At 48.7% G+C, this 20855-nt stretch overlaps 1 protein-coding gene across 10 annotated transcripts in view; it reads right to left on the bottom strand.

The window, feature by feature from the left end:
- Positions 1-700: 700 nt before the first annotated feature.
- GLDN (gliomedin) overlaps positions 701-20855 on the bottom strand; it is a 91228-nt gene continuing 71073 nt past the window's right edge. For 9 of the 10 annotated variants that reach the window (XM_037502480.2, XM_037502481.2, XM_054701517.1 and 6 more), the window contains 6 exons: positions 11451-11588; positions 9704-9832; positions 6864-6947; positions 6657-6782; positions 5611-5761; positions 702-3014 (listed from right to left, as the gene is read on the bottom strand). In XM_037502480.2, coding sequence (XP_037358377.1) covers positions 2537-3014; positions 5611-5761; positions 6657-6782; positions 6864-6947; positions 9704-9832; positions 11451-11588 — 1106 coding nt within the window. In that variant the 3' untranslated portion in view covers positions 702-2536. Of the gene's footprint in view, positions 3015-5610; positions 5762-6656; positions 6783-6863; positions 6948-9703; positions 9833-11450; positions 11589-20855 lie in introns of all 10 variants that reach the window. The other variant, XM_037502478.2, reaches the window with a different exon arrangement.

Genomic DNA, 20855 nt, shown 5'->3' with positions numbered 1-20855 from the left:
AAGATCATAATTCCTCATTTTAAAACTTTCACCCAGAACGCTTTCTCTGTCCTCACACCTGGCTGAGTGATGTGCTGAGACTACAGTCACCTGCATGGCTTCAATAGGACAAGTAATCAGTAAAATGCTGTGGAACAGCGTGTGACCTACCTTTGAGGTCAGGAGAGATGGCTTTATTTACTTTCCAGTGGGAAGCTAAGCACTTTAAAGAAAAATTAGAGAATTATCTGACATCAGAAGTGCAGACAGATAAAAAGTGCTTTGAGAGCAACTTTGCTTATAAGTGACAATGCAAACTGCTAAAACTACATCTTAAAAACATGAGGCTGTACATTCTATTTCAGCAGTGAACCCAAATCTTTTTCTTTAATGAAGTACTGACAAACTTTCAACCATACTGGAACCATATTACTTTACATTATTACCCATGGAACCTTGTACAAGATTCAGCTGTTCCTATACTACTCTGCCATAGAGGGGAAAAAAATCCCAGTCAGAGCTGTTCTACTAGTGAGTCTATGATTTCTCATCCACAATGAAAGGAGCCAAGGAAGATGACTCTATCAAGACTGGGTTTTCTAAAACTTTTTTCAAAGAGAAATATGTGCTAATTCCAACTACTCTTTTTGTACTTATTTGCCATACATAAATCAGTTTAATATATATATATATATATACTATCACTATTACTAATACAATTATTACTATGAAATTATACTCATATCCTGTGTCTAGAAACATCAACACATATATTTAAATACTTAAAACAAAAACAACTAGCTATATTAGACACATTGATCTTGAACATGAAACTCTCAATTACTTTGTTACAAAACATGACTCTGAAAAGAATGTTTTTTAAAAGCTGTGAGGACATGACACAATCTAATTAAAAAGTATAAGGGGGTGGGGAGAGAGGAGTTCTACATACCCATTATTTTGAACACACAACAACAAAAAAGTCCCTAACAGTGGCCTAATTATTTTAGGAGGTGGGGGAGTTAAATTTATATCCCTCAAGTTTAAAAATGTTTCTATTAATAAGGTATAAAACCATGACTCAGAGCCATTGAGAATGGATTTGGACCCAGTGAAAAAGTTTCAGAAGCTCCTTTCCAGCACACACATGTTCAGTGAGGCCAAACTGCTGGAAAATCCTTCATAAGAGTTCCCCTTGGTCCTCTTCCCAGATGCAGAGCTCATGACTTACAGCTCCCCTGCTATACCCAGTGGCCCTGCCTGAACCTGGGCCAAAGGATGTTTGAAGAACTGATCTGGCAGAAAATATATGATTTCAGGGCATTTAGAGCAAGTCGAACAGGATTTTCTTTTGGCATCCAAGGGGCGATTGCATCCTCTAAATCTGCTTTAAGGACGGCCACTTAATTTTAAGCTGTTCTCATCCTGGCCTTCTACCAAAAACTCAAACCATGTAAAGTGCTACTTCTTAGCCTGGAACAAAACACACACAGGTTCTGGTGAGCAAATAGGCTTTGTGGGACATTTCTCAATTTTATGGCAGCTACTCAACTCCACCATTGTAGGACAGAAGCAGTCACAGCCTGTAATACACAAACACATAGCATCACCTGTTCCAATAAAAATTTATTAACAAAAACAGGTAACGGGCTGGCTTTTCTTTTGGGCCACGGTTTTCCAGTCTCCACTACAAATAGTGCCTCTCTTCTGAAAACTGCGCAGTGATTCCCACAGGCAGCCAGATGGATGCCCGCCCACATCACTCAGCGCTGGAGAGCGGAGGCATAGCTGGGGGGAGGAAGCCAGTGACACCCCAGGAGTTGGCCGCTGTGACCACTGCTGCAAATCAGCCTGATCAGAAATGGAGAGGCACCTGGAAGGGCTCGTTTCTGTTTCACTAGGAAACCTGAGCATGTAACTGGCTGTTCCTGGCTTTTGCTAATCTTGGAGCAGAAAGGAGGAGCTGAGGGGACTGGCCTTTCACGGCACTGTGGTGATGCAGATGCAGAGAAAGGGAGTCAACTATGGGTAACAGGGTATCTCAAGGCAGGGTCAATGCAGCTTCCCAAGGCACCAAATCTGAGTGAGCACTATGAAGTTCCTTGCTCAAGCAGTTGGGCTGATCAACACGTGCCCAGCACATGGCTGAAAAACAAACAAGAACCCAAATTACAGCAAAGTTTCTTAGTGTACCATCAGGCAAAAGGTTTAAAATTCACTGAAGGTGGAGGAACCCTTACCAGTCCTGTCGGCCAGCCCTTCTAGCTGAGGAACCCCCAGGAGGGAGGCGGAAGGACTAGGGCAGGTAACAAATCAAGGCCTGAGGATTCAGGCCAGAGGAATCGCTAAATCTTAGTCATTTCAACTTCCAATCTGTTGCTACTTTCTCCTAGAGAATCTGAATTTGAGAGATTTTTGCCAGCCATATAAATAGGCATGTCATGAAATAAACAAGCAAAGTACCTGGCTACCCTTAAAGACAAGTTTTCTTTGGGGATTGATATAAATGGTCCCAGAGAATATCTGAAATTTGCTGGGATGAGCAGCAAGCATCCCATCACTGCTTTAATGTCTCTGACAAGAAACGCACAGGATAAAGCATTAAATGGCCATCTTCCCACGAATATAAGTGCTGGTCTCTCATATTGTATGATAACATGGCAAGCACAGACTGGGAAGTTCTTAAATCAAAGTTTGCATTGATCTGTTTCCCTCCTAACAAATCAAAGGCAAATGTTATCCTCATATCTTTCGTGTCTGTGACATAGAGAATCCCACGGGCAATGAAGGCGTTACCGGCCTTGGACTTGGGGTACGTGGTATTGATGTGCTGCACCACAGAAAATGTCCTCTCGTCCAGCTGTGCTACAAGAATGCTTGAGCCATCCACACTGGAAGCATAGATAATCCAAAGGCCCTTTTCATCTACAGCTAAATTGAAGTAAGTCTTGGAATTTGCAAAGAGGTATTTTCGATCAAAATACAAGGCGTTTTCAAGCTTCAGAGTTTGGGAAGTTTCTTTGCCAAATTCAAATCTGAAATGTGTAAAGAAGTAAATATGAGTCGCCATCCTTGTGGAAAAGGGTGATTTTCTAGAATATTTTTTCTGATGAGTTCCCAGGTCATGCCCTTCTGCAGGTGCAACCACAGTGCTGTGGGCAGCAAGACGTGAAGGACAGTGACTAGCTTGGCTAACAGAGGAAACAGGAGGCCGCAGCGTGGTGGAAGAGAGTGGACCCCCAGAGGCAGAATGAACTTACCTCTAGGTGTCCACTCGCTAGCCAATTAACCCTGGGAAAATTCCTTACACTCATGATTCCTCAGGTATTTGTTGACCTCCTGAAATGCCCTTTCAAGGACTTTTAGAGGTACAGTGGGCCTTAACAGATGATGTAGTCCAGTCCTTTCATTCCACAAATAAAAAAGGGGGAAGTGACATGTCCAGGAATATAAGATGTAATAGACTTAGTTTTCTCTAACTCCAAGCCTGGGAGTTCTTCCGTTACTCCATACTGGGATTTTAAAACAAGAATTTCACAGCAGTCTAAAGAAGAAAGTTACTAGCGAGAAGAAATCGATTTTCTTTTCAGGTTAAGTGACCGGATGAATTTAGGTATGGCGTGGAATCCCAGGCCTCTCAGCTCCCGGAGGCTGAATGACTGGGCAGATTCCAAATCTGGGTTTTTTCCAAAAAGTAATGATTATTCAAAAGGTACCTGAGCCCAGGGATAAAAATTCAGGGACATTAGGCGGAAAGAAGCACTAGAGGGTGCCATTGAGCAACAAAAGGAAAGTAAAATGTGTGATTCTGGCTGTGATTGGAGTATAGAAACTTGAAGCCATAAAGCCATAAAGCCTGAAGTCAGTTTGAATAGAAATCAGGGAAGTGAGCAAGGGCTTGAAAGGCGGTCCTGCCACCTCAGCTCACAGCTCTCCTTCCTCTGAACGCCTGGGGTTAGTACCGCCATTTGCCCCATCTGGTACTGGCTGCAACAGCTACATGTTTCCAGTCAGAAACATGCAGCAGGCCCTCGATGCGGGCCTCCTGACCTGTGCATCATGCAAGTTTAGCTTTATCAGAAGACATTTTCTAGGGCTCACTCACCCCATAATTCCCCTACCACCTCCACCCTATAGATATGACAGCAAGGAGCCACAGGATTAAATCAGGAGAAATGTCATGGGAAGGTGGTGTCTGGGGTGTGGTTTCTGAGAGGTGCTGGGTCAGCTGTCCTTTTCTGTTAGCACAAGATTCTTCCCAAGTGAGGGGGCAGGGGAGATGTTGAGAGGAGGGGGGAGTCTGGAGGAGGAGGACAGCAAGCAGGGGATGCGCAATGCGTCTGAGGTGGCTGGTTTAACCGCACAGGACACTAGGAAGCTGTCCCATCCCAACCTGTGCCACCAGTGACCTCACTGGGGAGGTGGGGGGCAGACACCCAATCCTCCCTCGAGGGCTTTTTTAAAAATATATATATATATATTTATTTATTTATGTAAGAGCTGGGGTACAGGCCAGAGGCACAGGAGAGTGAGAGGATTCACTAGAGATAGAGCGGGGAGCAGAACAGGCAGACAGATCAAAGACACTGCTGAGGGGAGCAGCGGGCGAGACGGGAGAGGTCTGCTGCGCCATGTGGGGATCTCCGTGGCCGGTGGGGATTGTACCAGCGCTGTAGAGGCTGCAGACAGCTTCACAGTGCTCGGTCAACTGCCTGCGCCACAGGGAGGCCCCTCCCTCGAGGTGTTGCCCCTTGTTTGAGGTGACTAGGACCACAGTTTTCACTCCACGATGCCGGAGCTGTTATTTCAGAGAGTGGCCCCGCTGGAGGGCTGCAGGGGCTCCCATCCATCTTTTTATTTTGATGTAGGACACAGAGGTGATGTCTCCTGTTCAACGCCATGGAGTGAGTAGGCAGGACAGTTAGAACCTGAGTCCACGGTTCTCTTGATTTGCTCAGAATGACCTGCTTTTGCCTCTAAAGCCCAGAACTGTATTTCTTCTTGAACCACGAAGACCAAACTTCAGTAAGTCTCGTGAAGGGCAGCAAGAGTTGGCTGCTGCCCTGGGCACAGTCTACCCAGGCGACCACTTCCCTGTCCCTGGGGAAGCAGAGGGAGGCCTGGCAAGGTCTCCAGGGCTCCACTGGGATGACAGTTCGGTGTGAAGGCCTATACCCCTGGGTAGCGCTGCAGTCCCTCGTCAGTGATCTTGGCTATGACGTGAAATGCTTTTTCAGAACAAAACCGATTTGAGGGGCAGAGGATGACACCTTCCTGAAAGAGGGAACTCTGAGTGCTGGCTGCTTTTTTTTAAAGCAGGAGAAAACTGCAGCCCTTACCACTCAGGCCCTGTCCCTCTGGCTCTGACCTTATTCTTAGTATCTAGATCAGCAACAAATGCAGCCCCCAGGCAGGTGTGGGACTTGGGGCTCAGTCATTGTGGTCTGTGGTTCATTTGGTCAGCAAACTCTGCTTGACGTCTGACAGTGAGCTAGGCCCTGGGGACAGGGATGGGAACACAGTCCTCAGCCCCAGCCGGTAGCTCACAGGTAAACCAGACCACTACTCAGGAGGTGGTACCACCGGGGATGCTTGGAAAGGTGTTGTGCCTCCCTCCACCCTGAGACTCACCTCACTATGGTGTTGGAGCCTCCTTTGTGGTAGTAGAGAGAGCTGTTGTGAACGGTATGCCCGCAGCCATGGAAATAATACGGGAGGTGGATGAGTGTGTAACTGCCATTCAACAGAGAGGGCTGGTCACTGAACTCCTTCACCCTGATGCCTGCGGGAGGGAGGCCAGGAGGGGCTGTTACTGGGCTGCTCTGACAATCAGCTCGGCAGGTAGGGGGTGGGGAGTCAAAAGGAGGGTAGCTTTAAGGGTCCCGGTCCAGCCTGAAGAGCTCAGAGTCCCAAACTCAAAGTCCAGCTCACTTCTACGGACTCCGGAACTGTCTTTCCTACACAGTAGCCACCGAGTCGGCTTTGATCCTCCCAGGGAAACTGAATCACCCTTCCCCATCCGAGTCCAGGTGGCTGAGGACATTTTCTATCAGCCCCACGTAGGCCTACATAGCAGGAATCGCTAATACTGGCAACTGTTCATCACCTCCTGCCTCCTGGGTTCCACAGCAGCACCTGCTAATTCACACAATTCCTCCTTCTTTTTGAGCCACAGCTGGTGATCCGGGCAGCCCCTACCAGCCCACCGCTTCACTTTCATGAAATAAAGAAGCCCCTCTCAGTTGCGTCCCTGGCTCTGGGGATGGCCAGACCCCTTTGGAAGGAGGACACTGCCACCACCACCGGCCACTCCTGACCATAGGCCATGGGCAGTGTGACGAGGGTCGGCCTCAGCTGCCTGTGAGATAACATACCGCCTAACCCCACCCTGTCCAGCAGATAAATGAGAAAACATCCACCCTGCCCCCGGGAGGGGTATCAGCTTTTGAGATAGATAGTGCAAAAGATTTCCCTTCTGACATTTCTCCCGCTATATCATTTGGGATTTCATAAGGTCATGATGCTCTTTCTGGACTGTTTGCCTCAAACTGGATAAACCGAGCTATACCCAGCAGCAGGGAGTTGAGATTCGCAGAGATTGAATAAGCCTGGAGGCAGGTCACAGATGAAAGATACAATTATGACACCGAAACCGGCTATCTGACAAGTGAAAGTACCTGAAAAATGCTCGGTCACCCAGATCCGTTCATCGCTCTTGTTAGCAGATTCTCTGATCCAAGTCCCAAATGTCTCTGCAACTTTCAGCACCTGCGTGGGCTTTCCGATGGACGCGATCATGGATTCTAGGGAAAGAGGAAAAAGGACAGCTGCTAATGATGACTTGCAGACAGCCAATTTTGGAATTAGATGCTTTGTTTCTCTACCTGCTTGTGGGGAAAGGTGTCCATTGACTTTCTCATCAGCTTTTCCGACCAGAGTGTCATCATTTGGTATAGCACACGTCTCCCCTGGAACAACAACCACAGTCAGAGCAAGGATGGGGGGCACAGTGCGAGCTGCGTGTCTCCAGTGCTGTTCCCCCCTCCAGTCCCCAGAGCATCCCTTTGGACTGAGGCACCTTTTCCTTGCCCAGTGAGTTCCCAATGTGCTTTTCAGGACCACAGTTGCTAAGAGAACGCAGCCCAAAGAGGATGTCAGCATAAGGGAACACGTGGCTGAACCTGGCCACTCATGCCCTCAACGACTGGGGGGAAAGAGAGGCTGGCTGTCACTTTCCTCGCCTCTCTGTGGTTTTCTGGATGGATTTCCACTTTCAGGGAAGTGTGAGGGAGCAGGCTCAGGAGGGGTGGCCCACTGTGTTCTGCTACCTGGGGCACAGCTTCTCGATGGGGTCACCTGATGACAGTTGGCTTGAGGCTATACCTAAGCTGGGGTTCATCCTCCTTGGTTTGTCACCTTTCACTTAACAGTTCAGACCGCTGGTGAAGAGGTGGCTCTAGGAGGCAGAAGCAGGGAAGGAGAAAGGGAGGAACATGGCCAGTGCAAGGGTGGAGGGAGTGGACTGCAATGAGGACGCTGGCCTGGGTTAGGCGAGGGCAAGTTGCACTTTCTGGGAAAGGCCATGTCCTCTTGTCTGGACAAATTCTGAGGAGTTCGAATCTCCCTGTGGTTTGCTGATTAGAAAGGTACATCTTTATTGTCATCAGGGAAGTGCAGAGAAAAATCTGGTGTAGTTTCTTTATCTGTAAAATAAGGGAAGGGGCCCTTTGTGATCTGGAAGCTTCTTTCTCTCTGGCTGGATGAGCCTGTGTGTCTCTGAGGAGAGCAATCTGGGGCCCTGTTCCCACTCCCCCACATGCAATCCCGCTGCCTCTGAGTTTCATCTGCAGTTTTTGCTCAGGAATTTGGACTTTGCACAAGAAAAGGACAGAGAGATCCTCCTGTTCTTAGTCAGGAGAAAAGGCTCTCATTAATTCCTATTATGCCAACCTGCTTCTAAAGCTGTGGGGGCTGGAGGGTGGGGGTGTCTAGAGAAATGGAATTGGGGCAGGAGAGAGGGTGAAGTTCAGATGCAGGATGCCTGGCAACTGAGGACTCAAATCTAGGAAGAGAATGGCCTCTCATTTAAAGCGGTTTTCACAGTCCGGGTGCCCAACTGCTGCTGCTTCTCTGAAGGCAGGCATGGGCGGAAGGGCCTGCTGCTCCAGGCGCCCTGTCACCTGCTGACCTGAAGAGTCTACTGAGAACTAGAATTCCAAACAGCTGGGGTCAGACCACTCCTCCCAGGCAAAGGTTTCTGCTGAACTCAATCTCTAAGGGATGCTGAGCAAAGAGCTGATGAAAAGGAGGGGCCGGTGCTGAGCGGGCAGGGCAGCCCCACTGCCATTTAACACTGTGCTACCTGCTGGGCAGAATGATAATCAGCCTCCATGGGCCATGGGGGGCAGGGGAGTGACATCTTTAAAAGCACAGATTTGCCCACTCCAACAGCTGAGTCCATGCCCCCAAAAAGGCTTCCAGAAAAAAACAGTGCACGAAACAAAATGAAAGACTGTTCAGCAAAGCGGAAGTTAATCCATAGCAAGTGGGAGGGGCACTCGGCTCTCCTCTCTGGCTCAGAAGTCAGAGCATCAAATTACACCCCCTCAAGGCCTAAGTAGGTGAGTGGGCCCCAGGCCACCACTTTAGGGGAAGTTTTAGCTTCACCATAGACGCATTTTCCATCAAGATGGCTTTCAGGGCCTCCCTGGTGCCACAGGCGGTTGAGCGCAGCCCTGTGACGCTGTCCACAGCCTTTGCAGTGCGGGTCCAATCCCTCCAGGCCGCGGAGATACCCACATGGCGAGGCAGACCTCTCCTGTCTCGCCCGCTGCTCCCCTCAGCAGTGTATTTTGTCAGTCTGCCTGTTCTGCTCCCCACTCTGTCTCTGGTGAATCCTCTCACCCTCCTGCAAATCTGGCCTGTACCCTGGTTCTTGTATAAATAAATAAATCTTTAAAAAGAAAAAAAAATGATGGCTTTCATTTTCTAGGTAGCTTTTGATTCTGCTGCCACTCCTGTCACCCACGGACCCAGGGACAAGTCGTCTGGGCCTCCCAGTCAGGAGTTCCTCACCCTTGTGTGGCTTACTCTCACAGTGTGAATTTCCACCTCTGAAAGGAAGATGCTCTAACAGCAGTGACTTTACAGCAGGGTGCCCCTGGGTTTGAACCCTAGCTCTGTCACTAATTCAGTGACTTTGGGCAAGTTACTTAGCTCCTTGGGGTTTCCACTTTGTACCTACAAACTGGTGACAGTAATGATTCCCATATTGCAGGATTGTTATGAGAACCAAGCACACTAAAGCACGGAGCCCTGGCACACAGCTAGCACGCAAAGCTTAGTGGTGGCTGTGGCAGTCCTGCAGCATTTGCCAGGGCAGCCCCTAGTTTCCCTCAGCATCAGGCAAGCCCTTCACTATGCCCACAGCCAACAGCTCAGCCTCTGAGAAGGCTTCTGGGAAGGCTAGTACAGGGCAAGGAAGAACAAGAGTCTGGTAGAAAATGAAGGGAGAGGAAGGAGGGAATGGAGCAGAGGCCCAACTCTAACCCTGCCCCCCCATCTTTGCTTAGGTCTCCCACAAACATGCTGCAAGTGGGAACTCTGGCTTTGGACAAAAATCTCTTCCTTTTGTCCCAAAGATCTGGTCATGAGGCCTGGGGGAAGCTCTAGAGTTGAGATCATCAGCAGGAGAGGCAAGAGCCCCGGGACAGGGCTTGGTGACCTGGGCACTGGCCGTTGAACATGTTTGGCTGCCGAGGGCCTTTGGCTCTTCTGCTTCCAGGAGGCCCTGGGGGGCCTGGGGGGCCTGGAGGTCCAGGGGGGCCGGGCGGACCTTGGTCACCTTTGGCACCTGGAGAGAGAGAAAGTGTAGGGAGACTGATTAAAGAGCCATAGTCAGAGATTGGGTTTCACAAGAGGGACAAATGGAAAAAGCCACTGCCAGGAGACTCACTGCACCCCTCCTCCCAGAGGTCACCAGGGTGAGTGCTCTGGCAGCTGGGATCCCAGCACCCCTCAGGCAGCCTTTCATCAAAGTTCAGGTGGCCAACATGGGTGCAGCCCTTAGCAGGGGCTGCTGGTTCTAGCACTTTCATAAAGATGCCACTGGGCCAGGCTGTTCAGTGCTTTGATTTTACCCTCCTGTCCTGGACCGAGACTGGTGATGGGAGGTCCCTTTAGCGCCTCTTCCCAGTCAGATGCTGTAAGCCTTTTCAGTCCCCTCCGAGTGGGCAAGCAGGGGTCGCAGAGGCTACAGGCGGTCTCTGCCCACTTCAAAAAAGGCAGAGAAGTGAAGGCAGGGCAGACATGACCCAGCCCACACCTTCTCTTCTCTCTGCCAGAGGACACATCAACTCTGGCTTGATCTCCTGAACTGGGGTACACTCAGGAATGTTACTTTTCTGAATGTTTGTTGTCACCCCTCATTTGTTCAAGCAGTGAGGGAATGCAATGTTTGGGGTATATAGATTGCCCACATAGCAGAAGTGTAACAAGGTCATATATTTTCAAAGAATATTCGCATATATAACTCTAGCGAAACACTCGTTAGGTTTTAATTATTTTGCACAACAACCTCCCCTGTTTATGAAACAAAGCAAGCGAAACATAATTTGATCTTTCCTTGATGCCCTGATCTTAGCACAGTGCCTGGCATACAGTAAGTCCTCAGTAAATTTTGATTGGATGGATAGATGACTGATTTGGGTCATCATTCTGAGCATCTATCACCTTGGCTTCTTGAGGACAGACATCATGTATTACTCATCTTCACATTCATACTCCCGGCTACCAGCAAGGTCCCTAATTTATAAAAGCTGTTCTCTGATAATAAATATATGACAGGAAAGTTTTGATTTTAGAATATAAATAATATCCAGAATTCTGTGTTTTTAAAATTATTCTCCTCATTCTCCTCCATGACCATTAATTTTCATCTTCTTTTTCCACTGTGTCTCTCTGCGGCTCCTACTCCTCCACCAGCCCCCTGCTGCTTTAACCTGGGCTGAAAGTCAGAAAAAGAAGATCGGCATCTACATTTGCCCCAATTCTATGTTAAAAGGCTTAGGATAAGGGCCTGGGGACCGGGAAGAAAATACCTGAGCTTTCTGCTTTCTGTCAATTGATCTCACGCAGCTTGTTTCCTGTGCCGTTGTGGATTGTGCTGGATTTAATAGTTACTTAGGAAAAGGAAACGCCCTTCATTCTAATTCGACCCACTTACAATGTCCAGACCCAAATTATCTAAAGTCCATCTGCTTGGATGCCAGATTCGTTCTTACCAATCCAGGGGTAACATGCAAGTCCCTCCCTTAGTGAAAGCACAGAACTCTAAAGCATGTAGCAAAACAGAGGACACAGCAGGTGCACAACAGGTAAACGAGGAGAGGAGGCCCAGAGCTGCCTTCTACTAAAACCCAGGCAGGTCTCTGCGTCCTCTCAGCCTGGAGACGCTGGAGCTTGCCTCTTACCTGCGGGGAGCACATCGTTGGACACGTCCCCTTTGTCCCCCTTTTCACCTTTCTGCCCTGCGGGGCCCTCATTTCCAGTCAAGCCCAGTTCACCAGGGTCTCCCTTTTCCCCTGGACTTCCTGTAGCTCCAGGCAGGCCTGAGGGAGAAAAAGGATATACACCCTATTGTACAAGAAATTCTAGCACACCGCTTTGTAATGCCGTATTTCGTAATGTTTAGGGGAAGCCGCTTCAAAAACCAAATACATGATACTCATAATCATGGTAGGACAGTGTCACAGTCATAATTCATTAGAGCATAGGATTTCCAGGGGGCTCTGTTGGGACATTTGTGCAGACACCGGCTGGGACAATAGGCTGCGGCAAAGGAGTGAGCCTCGGGGCCGAGAGGTAAGGTCTCATCAGAAGTCTGTGCCCCACGCTCCTCCCCAACAGAATACTGGAGGCCTGGGAGGGCTGGGGTCGCCGCTACATGGCGCCGGATCATCGGGCTTATTCCTCACCCATATTGGAGTAGAGACCAGTTGTCCTTCCTCTCACTTTCTAGATGTTAGAACTAAGGTCTACAGTGATTATAACTGTGAAGGCAAAGCTCTTGATTCCATGGCCAACTCCCTTTTCTGTGACATTCTAATACAAGTGCTGTTAATAAAAATAGCAAAACCGGTAAAGCTGCATTAGGGCAGGCTTTAGCATGAGGACAGTGTACTCAATTGCAGTGGGTGAAATTCCTGCCTGTGCTAATGGAGAGCCATCACCACCAGAACTGCAGGAAAAAAGAGCCAAGACCAACGTGAGGACGCAGGTCAGCCCTGGACTATGGGCAGCGCAGCGCTCTGAGCCCTGGGACAAACAGGATGAGGTCTGGTCCCCGGCCACCACTTGCAGGTCAGGTCAGGACAGCAACACAGGGGAGGAACAGAAGGAAACTTGCTCGACCTGCAAAGGGCACCTATGTAAAACCTAAGGTAACATTCTCAAAAGTGAAAGATTAAGTGCTTCCTTCCCTAAGATGAGGAATAAGATAAGTACCCTCATTACTTTTATTTCACAGTCGCCCAGACATCCTAGCCAGGGCAAAAAAGCAAGGGAAAAGAAATAAAAAGCAGCCAGATTGAAAAAGATGAATAAGATTGTCCTTATCAGCAGACAACATGGTTATTTAAGTCGAAAATTTCAAGGAAAACTGTATAAGAGCTACCAGGAGCGCTCGGGGACACGGTGCCCCGGGGGGGGGGGGGGGGGGGGGGGGGGAAGTGACCGCCTGCCTCCATTCCAGGGAACTGCCAGGTCTGGGTCAAGTCACATGACCCTGCAGTGCAGGGACCATTTGCTCATTTTGACAACAGCCTCCTGCGGATATTGCTCAATAGAGGTTTTGCTCAAGTGGGAGAGCTTTGAGGCAACAAGGAAAGAGCCAGCGGCACATTTTAGTGCAAGGAATCCACTTAATGGATTTGTTCCACTTAAAGTCTCTAACCAACAGGGCTTAGGACCTACTCCCTTTTCTAAATTTCCTCCCAGTCCCATGCCCTTTCTAGACTCTGGTCAGGGACTGCACCTTCAACCCTCACCTCCAATGTGGCCACTCCCCAGTCTCCGAATGTCATCTTTCTGGCACTGCAACTGTTCTCCCTCCAGATTTAAAACCAAATATGTACTGCCCCACCCATGCTTCCTCCAGTGGCCCAGGATTCTTTATAGCCATCCCGGAGGATACCAGAATTCTGAATCAGAAGGTTCCTTAGAGGTCATTTAGATCAGCCTCCCATCCTAAAAGCCTCTCTATACTACTTTCTGGTTCTCCTAAATCCTTTGAGCAATATGGAAGGTACTCACGTCCCATGGTAACACCCACTGTGCTCAGACACTCTGCACTGCCATCCAAGGCAATAATTCCCTGAAGCATAAGGCTGGAGCTCTTAGCACCTTTCCTTTATGCTGGAGGACGGACAAACATTCCCAATGGTTTCTGCTCTTCCAAAGTCAAGGAACCCCACACAGACCATTCCACGAAAGACCGCAGTATGTGAGACTTAAATCTATGATCACTGTTACAAAATGGAGCGAACAAAAAACATTTGCTAGATGTCAGCCAACCATAAAGAAAATCTCAGTGAAAACCACCAAATTCAGCCATGGCTGGGGGTGAGGGGCGTGGGTTCCCTGCCTCTGGTGGGCGATGTGCACTGACGCAGGACGTGGAGACTCAGCAGCTGGAGACACAGCAGAAGAGCCTGCAGGTAGCGGGAGAGCCCCTCCACTGCCAGCCAGATTCAGTGACTGGGGGCAAACCACACCTAGGGGGGAAAGGTCAGAGTTCATGACATGTCTCTCACAAGAGTGCTGAAAACCCATCACTCTGGGTCATCCCTGCAGTGGTCATCAGAACCTCTTGCTGGAAAGGGGTTCACTCACTTAAGAGGGGACCTCTGCTTGAGCAGACGCTCTTTTGTCAGTATTTTAAATAGGCAATCTGGCATATTATCTGAAGGACACGAGAGTCGAGAACGTTGCCATAGAGCCCAGGCCGGCACAATGCGCGGGGGATAACTGATACTTCTGAAGGTTTCGCGTGCCCAGATCTAGCAAAGCTCAGGGCAATGGTATCTCCTAGTTATTTCAGGGTTTTCTTTTTCAGGCATTCATTCCAGTCACAAAGAGCCTTTCTGCATCATCATCTCATCTCCCTTCTTTCCTCCTATTCCTTCCTTCTACACCTTTGTTTTCTTTAAGAGACCACGTGTGACACAGGAAAGTGTTCACACTATAAAGCAGCGGCTTTGTAATAAAGTCCCCTGGGGGGCAGGTATTTAACACTAATATTAAAGACCTTCACTTAAAGGTGCAATTTCACTCTCAGCTGGGTGAGCACGATCAGTTTAAAGCTCCCCCTAAGGAAGGAAGGGGTTATTCTGTCTGTGTACAGTCTGGGACCATCACCTCTGGGAGGTTTTCCCTTGTCTTTATTAGCACGACCACCTTGGCCTGGCGCTGGTGCCGCAGGTACACAGGCACCTCCGTGCCACCATGGAGGGCCCAGGTGTGGCACTGCCCACCCTGCCTGGCTCAGCAGCACACTGGGATGCTGTCACACTGCACAACGTGGCCCCTGGGCCTGCAGGCTTCGAGCTAGACATTTTGCCAGAAGAGAACAGCCAGATTGAGCTTGCCTAACTTGTGTGCTAAAAGCGACTCTCTGCTATTTTTCTTCCCCATTAGCACCCACACAAAACCAACCCTTTTGCCAGCTTTTGAGTTTGGGGTTGTGTGATGTCACTGGGGTCAATTCCATCATCTTCTCAGCAGGGGATGAGGGAGGACAGTGTATTTTTGGCAGGCCCAGCTGTCACAGACTGAGGCCGGGGGAAAGGGTGTCGTTAAAACCCAGTTCCAAGACTGGGAAGAATAAAGAGGAAGGTGTTTATTTCTGCTTTTCTGGGGATTTGGTTTTTAGAGAAGACACAGCAGCATTAACTGTTAAGTGAGAAAGCCCTAGGGAGCCAGATGGAGAGAAAAAAAATACTTGGTTTTGAGGCAACAGAATGTCAAACTTCATAGTAGATGCTAGTTGCAAAATTGACAACATTTACGTCTCTTTTAGTCTAATTCTCTCCAAATCTTAAGTCATTGTTTTCAAATGAATACAGTCATTTCCACTTTGATTTCCTTTTTTTTCCTAAAGCCAAGATTTTTCTTCCCTATTATTGGAAACAATAATAACAGTTAACACTAACGTAACACTTATTGTCAGGCCCTATTTTAAGCTCTTTATAAATATTAATTCATTTACTCTTCCTAACAACGTGATGAAGTTGATACCATTATTGTCCCCAGAATATAGATCTGACATCATGGCACAGAGAGATTAAGTAACTTGCCCAAGGGGGCACAGGTAGTAAGGGGAAGAGCCAGGATTCAAACCAAGTCCTTGGGCTCTGGCTACATGTTGTTCCAACATGTTTCCAGCATCCCAAAGGTCAGAAATGGATGATTCACTCTGATTCTTCAATTTCCTAGAAACAACCGTTAGGCTAGAGCTTTTAAATTCTGAATTCATCAGGTTAGTATTCTCAGGAACCCACAATATGAGTTTTCCTCTGGGTCTCCCAGCAAAAAGAATGAAACTAGGCCACTAGTTAATAGCAGACACATAAATTAATTTAAAATGGATCAAAGAATTGGATGTAAGGCGTGAAGCCATAAAATATGTAGATGAAAACATAAGAAATATGCTTCGTGATACTGGCTTTAGTGATGTCTTTGAGGACTGGACTCCAAGGTCAAGGAAAACAAGTGTGAAAGTAAACAAACTTCTCAACTTCTGCAGAGTAAAATAAACTATCATTAAAATGAAAAGACATCCTGTATGTACCATATCTTCTTGATCCAGTCATCTATTTTTGGGCATTTGGGTTGTTTCCAAAGCTTAGCTATTGTAAATAGTGCTGCTATAAACATAGGGGTGCAGGTGCTCTTTGGAATTGATGTTTCTGTGTCCTTTGGGTAAATACCTAGGAGTGGAATTGCTGGATCACATGGAAGCTCTATGTTTAGTAGGTCCAGAAATCTCCACACAGCTCTCCAGAGTGGTTGGACCAGTTTGCACTCCCATCAGCCATGGAATATTTCTCAGCATTCAAAAAAGATAAACACATGCAATTTGCAGCAACATGGATGGCGCTGGAAGGGATCATGCCTCAGGGAAATAAACCAGAAAGAAAAAGAAAAATACCGGATGGTCTCACTCATAGCAGGAATCTAGAAAACTTAAATAAGGGACCAGGAAAAAGAATAACTGTAAGAAAGAAAATATTAAAATCAACAAACAACTATGAACCAGAGACACTCTATGGGGGGTGGAGGGTGGGGAAAGGAGGGCTTGGGGTCAAAATAAGGGGGTTGTAATTATAAGGGGAATATAAAAATAAAATTTAAATTAAAAAAAGAATAAATGCATGCTCAGGAAAAAAAAAAAAAAAGAAAAGACATCCTACTAGTGGGAGAAAATAGCTGCATATCATACTCCAACAAGAGGTTGATGTCTGAGATCTACAAAAAAATTCATGTAATGCAACAAAAAGAAAATAACCCAATAGAAAGAAGTGGGAGAAGAGCTAAACACACTTCTCCAGAGAAGACATACAGATGGGCAGCAGGCACACAAAAAAATGCTCATCATCACTTATCACCAGGGAAATGCAAATCAAAGCCACAGGGAGATACCACCTCACACCTGTGAGAATGGCCACAGCAAAAAGACCAGAAACAACAATGTTGCTGTAAGTGTGAAGAAAAAGGAACCTTTGTATATTGTTGGCGGGCTGTAATCTGGTCCAGTCTCTACTGTAAACGATATGGGTATGAAGGTTTCTGAAATCATTAAAAATAGATCATAAGATCTAGCAACCCCTTTCCCAGATATCCACACGAAGGGTCCACAACACCAGCCTGAGGAACACATGCATTTCTATGCTACGTGAAGTCAGTCAGAAGGAGATGGACAAAGAATAATTTGAATAATTTCACTCACCCATGGAACAGAAAAAAAATAAAATAAAGGCATAGACAAAACCAAACCCCAAAACGAACCCTTGGATTCTGACTGCAGAACTGGGGTTACCAGAGGGGGATGGGGTGGGGGTAGCAAAGTGGGAAGGAGGCCAGTTGACTGTGGTGGAGCATTCATCGTATTTTGGTGGCAGGTATGGTGTGGTAATACACACATGAAGATGTGTCAACCTGCCTAAACATACAGTGATGTAAGCCAATGTCACCTCAATGAAAAAAAAAAAAAAAACAAAAGGAAAAAGAGAGTGAATTATAAACGAAGGTGCTATAGCGAGCCTCTGGTAGAGTGATAGTGACATGGCTGTTCCCTGCTGCCGGGGTTGCTGCTGGTGGGCACAGGAAAGGCTGACCAAGTCCTGTCTCTGTGGAACACAGACCCTTTTTCCTGTTTTTGGAAACAGCACTTGTGGTTCCTTCTTTCTGGAATGCACTCCCGCCTCTGCCTCTCCCACCCCTGCCTGGCACACCACTAGTTATCCTTGAATTCTCGGCTCACCTAGCCCTTCCTTTTCTGTAGTGCCATCCCTGCGGGAGACCCTGCAGCGCCCTCCTGGGAGCTGACAGGAGGCCTGACTGCTCATCTGAAGGCCCTGGCCTCGGGCTCATTTGGCCTTCGCCCCTACCCAGCCAGCCTCCAGGCCCCTGCAGGAGTCCTGCCCTCTACCTGCGCACCTCTCCCCAGCTCTCACCCTTCAGGTCTGACCTCAGACATTACCTCCTGCCCACCGCTCTCTGTACTGCATCCCAAGACACCCTATTCTCTCCCTCACAGGTGTATCTCACATTGCGATTACAAATGTATTTGATTATTGACTATTCTTGTCTGCCTCCCCACCAAAGAGGGAAAGTTCCAGAGTAGTGGCTGCATCTTTTTTTTTTTTTTTTTTTTTGTGTTTCCCCCACTAGCACTTGGAATCAGCTCAACAAGTATCTGTTAGTGGACAGCCCCACCACCTCCCATGTCTGGTCCTCAGGCTCCTTCGCCAGCTCATCACCTTCTACTTGTCACTAGAGGCCGCTGCTTCTCGGGGCTGGACCAAGCTCCCCCCTCTTATCTCCCTAAGTGACGGCCCTCATCCCCGTGGCCTCGAGTGGCCCTCTAATGGACACCTCTGGGGCCACCCCCTCTGGCTGCAGCCCCGCATCTCCAAGTCCCGCTGACATCAGCCACAGGACTCACAGCCTCTCAAATTCAACACATCCCTTGCTGAGCTCCTGACATTCTCTCTGAACCTGAGCTGGATCCAGGTTCCTCACCTCAGGGAAAAACAGTCATGCTGGACAGAGACCTTGAAGCTGTTCTTGGCATTTCCCGCCCATGTCTTCCTTCTATCCTTCCACCACCTGGTACTATTATTTTACCCCCTGAAATATCACTCCACGTCATCCATCCTTCCATACCCCTCTGTCATCCCTTCCACTTGCACAGGGAATAGACCCTGAGCTGTCTCCCTGTCCTGACTCCCGTGCGCCTTCCATTGTGCTCAAGCAGTGGCTGCAGTGTTATTTGAGAAAGGCACAGGGGCCTCCCTGGTGGCACAGGGCTTAAACACAGGGCTATCAAGCTATCGCCAGTCACTGCAGCACAAGTTTGATCCCCAGGCCCCCTGGGAGCTACCCACATGGCGCTGCAGACCTCTCCTGCCTAGCCCACTGCTCCCCTCAGCAGTGTATTTCAGTAGATCCGCCTGTTTTGCTCCCCACTCTGTCTCTGGTGAATCCTCTCACCCCCATCTCTGGCCTATACCCCAGTTCTTGTATGCATAAATAAATAAATCTTTAAAAAAAAAAAAAGAAAGGCACAACTCCTCATAGTGCTCTCCTACTTAAAGGCCCTCAGTGGCTTCTCAGAATGAAATCACTTTCCCTCTGTGGTGCTGCCACTTCTGATGCCTGCTCCTCCCTGCACTGAGTGCTGGTAGGCTGGGAATCCAGCCTAGGGCTCAGGAAGGGGGCAGGAGGGAAAGCTCAGCCACAGGGGGGGCCCACAGCAGGGTAACCCAGGACAGCACTGCCCTAGATCTAGAGTCTGACCACTGTCTGAGCAGGCTGAGGGCTGAGGAAAGCTTCTAACCACCCCTTTCCACAGCCAGGCTCTTCAAACAGCCTTTGTCTTTCTATATCTAGGAAGGTGGGTATTCTGCCCGTCCCCCGGCATGGGGCAAGAACTCCTGGCCTGGGGCCCTCAGTGACTCAAATTCTACCCTCAACCTTAGTAGAAGCTTTGGTTCTAAGGTTGTTTACCCCTGGAGGCGCCCCCCCCCCATCTCCTACTGGGAGACTGCTGGGGAGAGGGGGTAGAGAATCTGTATCTTTGCTGCAGTTCCTACGGGATCCCCAGGAAACTGCGGATTTGGTGGGCTCCCCTGGATAAACAGAATTCAGCACTTTCTCACTGTCTGCTGCTGTCTCTTGTTGCAAAATCCACCCTGCCTGCCTGCAACCTCCCTCAGCCCAGCTGCCAAGGCAGTTCCCTCACCCAGTGGGAGCACGGGCCTGAGTGCAAAGCAGAGCTCTTTGAATGCCTGATTTCACCTGAACTCTCCAGTCTAAACTCAGCCATGTGCCCTCTGCACCCCTTTTGTCTACTGCCCTGGCCTCCACGCTGTCCTCGGACTCTGCAGGCACAAAGGACTCACACACAGGCCCACACACAGCCCCGGAGGCTTTCTCTCACCCCTGACAGGTGTTTATCCAAAGGTCTCTCCCCAGAGGGCTTATCTGGCCTCCCAATCTCATCACAGGCCCTGCAAACACTCTCCTTGCTGCTTTTTCTCTTTGGTGCCCAGCACCACGTGACAACAATATATTCTACTTATTTATCGTACTTACTGTCCATCTGCTCAGACTAGGAAGTAAGCTTCATGAAAGCAGCGATTTTGTCAGCTTTGTCATGGCTAGATCTCCGGCATCTGGCACAGGACCTGCCTCGTGAACATGTGGTACATAAGCGATTCTACGTTTCCTTCCCGCTCAACACCCTCGACAACACCAGGGATCTCTTCCAGACCTTTCTGAAAACCATCCCTCCTCCACCTGTCCCTTGCCCAGGGCTAGCTGGTGGCCTCTCCCCATACACTCTGCTGGATCCTCAGGACTAGATCACATTGTGGGGGGCTTCTTGGGATAAGCCAAATATCTGCACATGACGGTGATTATTGTTCAGCACAGATGTTCATTTACAATTATAATTATTATCTGATTATAATTATTATCTCTTCCTTAATTCTGGCTGTCATTGCTGGCCCTCTATGGGCTGAGCTGGCATGGGTCATGTACGCCCATGTTCACAGAGGTTGCCCCAAGTGGTAGCATCTCTTAACAATCCTCTCCATCTCCGATGGCTCTCATTTAAATTGCGTAAGGGATTAAGTGTACCATCTGGAAGCATGTTCCAGTAGTTCTGGCCCAGGGCCTGTATGAATTGGGGTAGCAGAGCCAAGGGATGAAGTAGCACCTTTGCCCTCCACAGTGGCCTTGACTGGTGGCTAAGAGCCCGGCCTTCCTAGAAGCCTCCCAAGCACCCAAGCCTTCGGCATGCCCTCTGTTCTTTCCTCAGTGAATCTGCGCAGGCCTTCTCCACAGGCCCCCCTGAATCGACACTCAGAGCCCCACAGACCCTGCCTGAGTCCCTACTTGTCCCTGCTTCCTGAACACATGCCACGCCTTGGTACTTCTGGGTGTCTGCTTGGGTGATGGAGGTGCTGCCACTCACAGCAGGGCAGGGCGAGCCCCTCAGAGACGCCAGCCACATCTCTGTGAAGAGTCTGGACAGCAAATCCTGACAGCTGGGACCACACAACCTGCGTGCAGGCCTCAGGGCGGCTAGGTGC

This window comes from Talpa occidentalis, unplaced genomic scaffold (genome assembly GCF_014898055.3).
Source record: "Talpa occidentalis isolate TD23 unplaced genomic scaffold, MPIMG_talOcc4v2.1 talOcc4.11, whole genome shotgun sequence".
Lineage (NCBI taxonomy): Eukaryota > Metazoa > Chordata > Mammalia > Eulipotyphla > Talpidae > Talpa > Talpa occidentalis.
The sequence above is the reverse complement of the archived record's forward strand: the minus strand, read 5'-3'. Positions and strand labels throughout refer to the sequence as shown.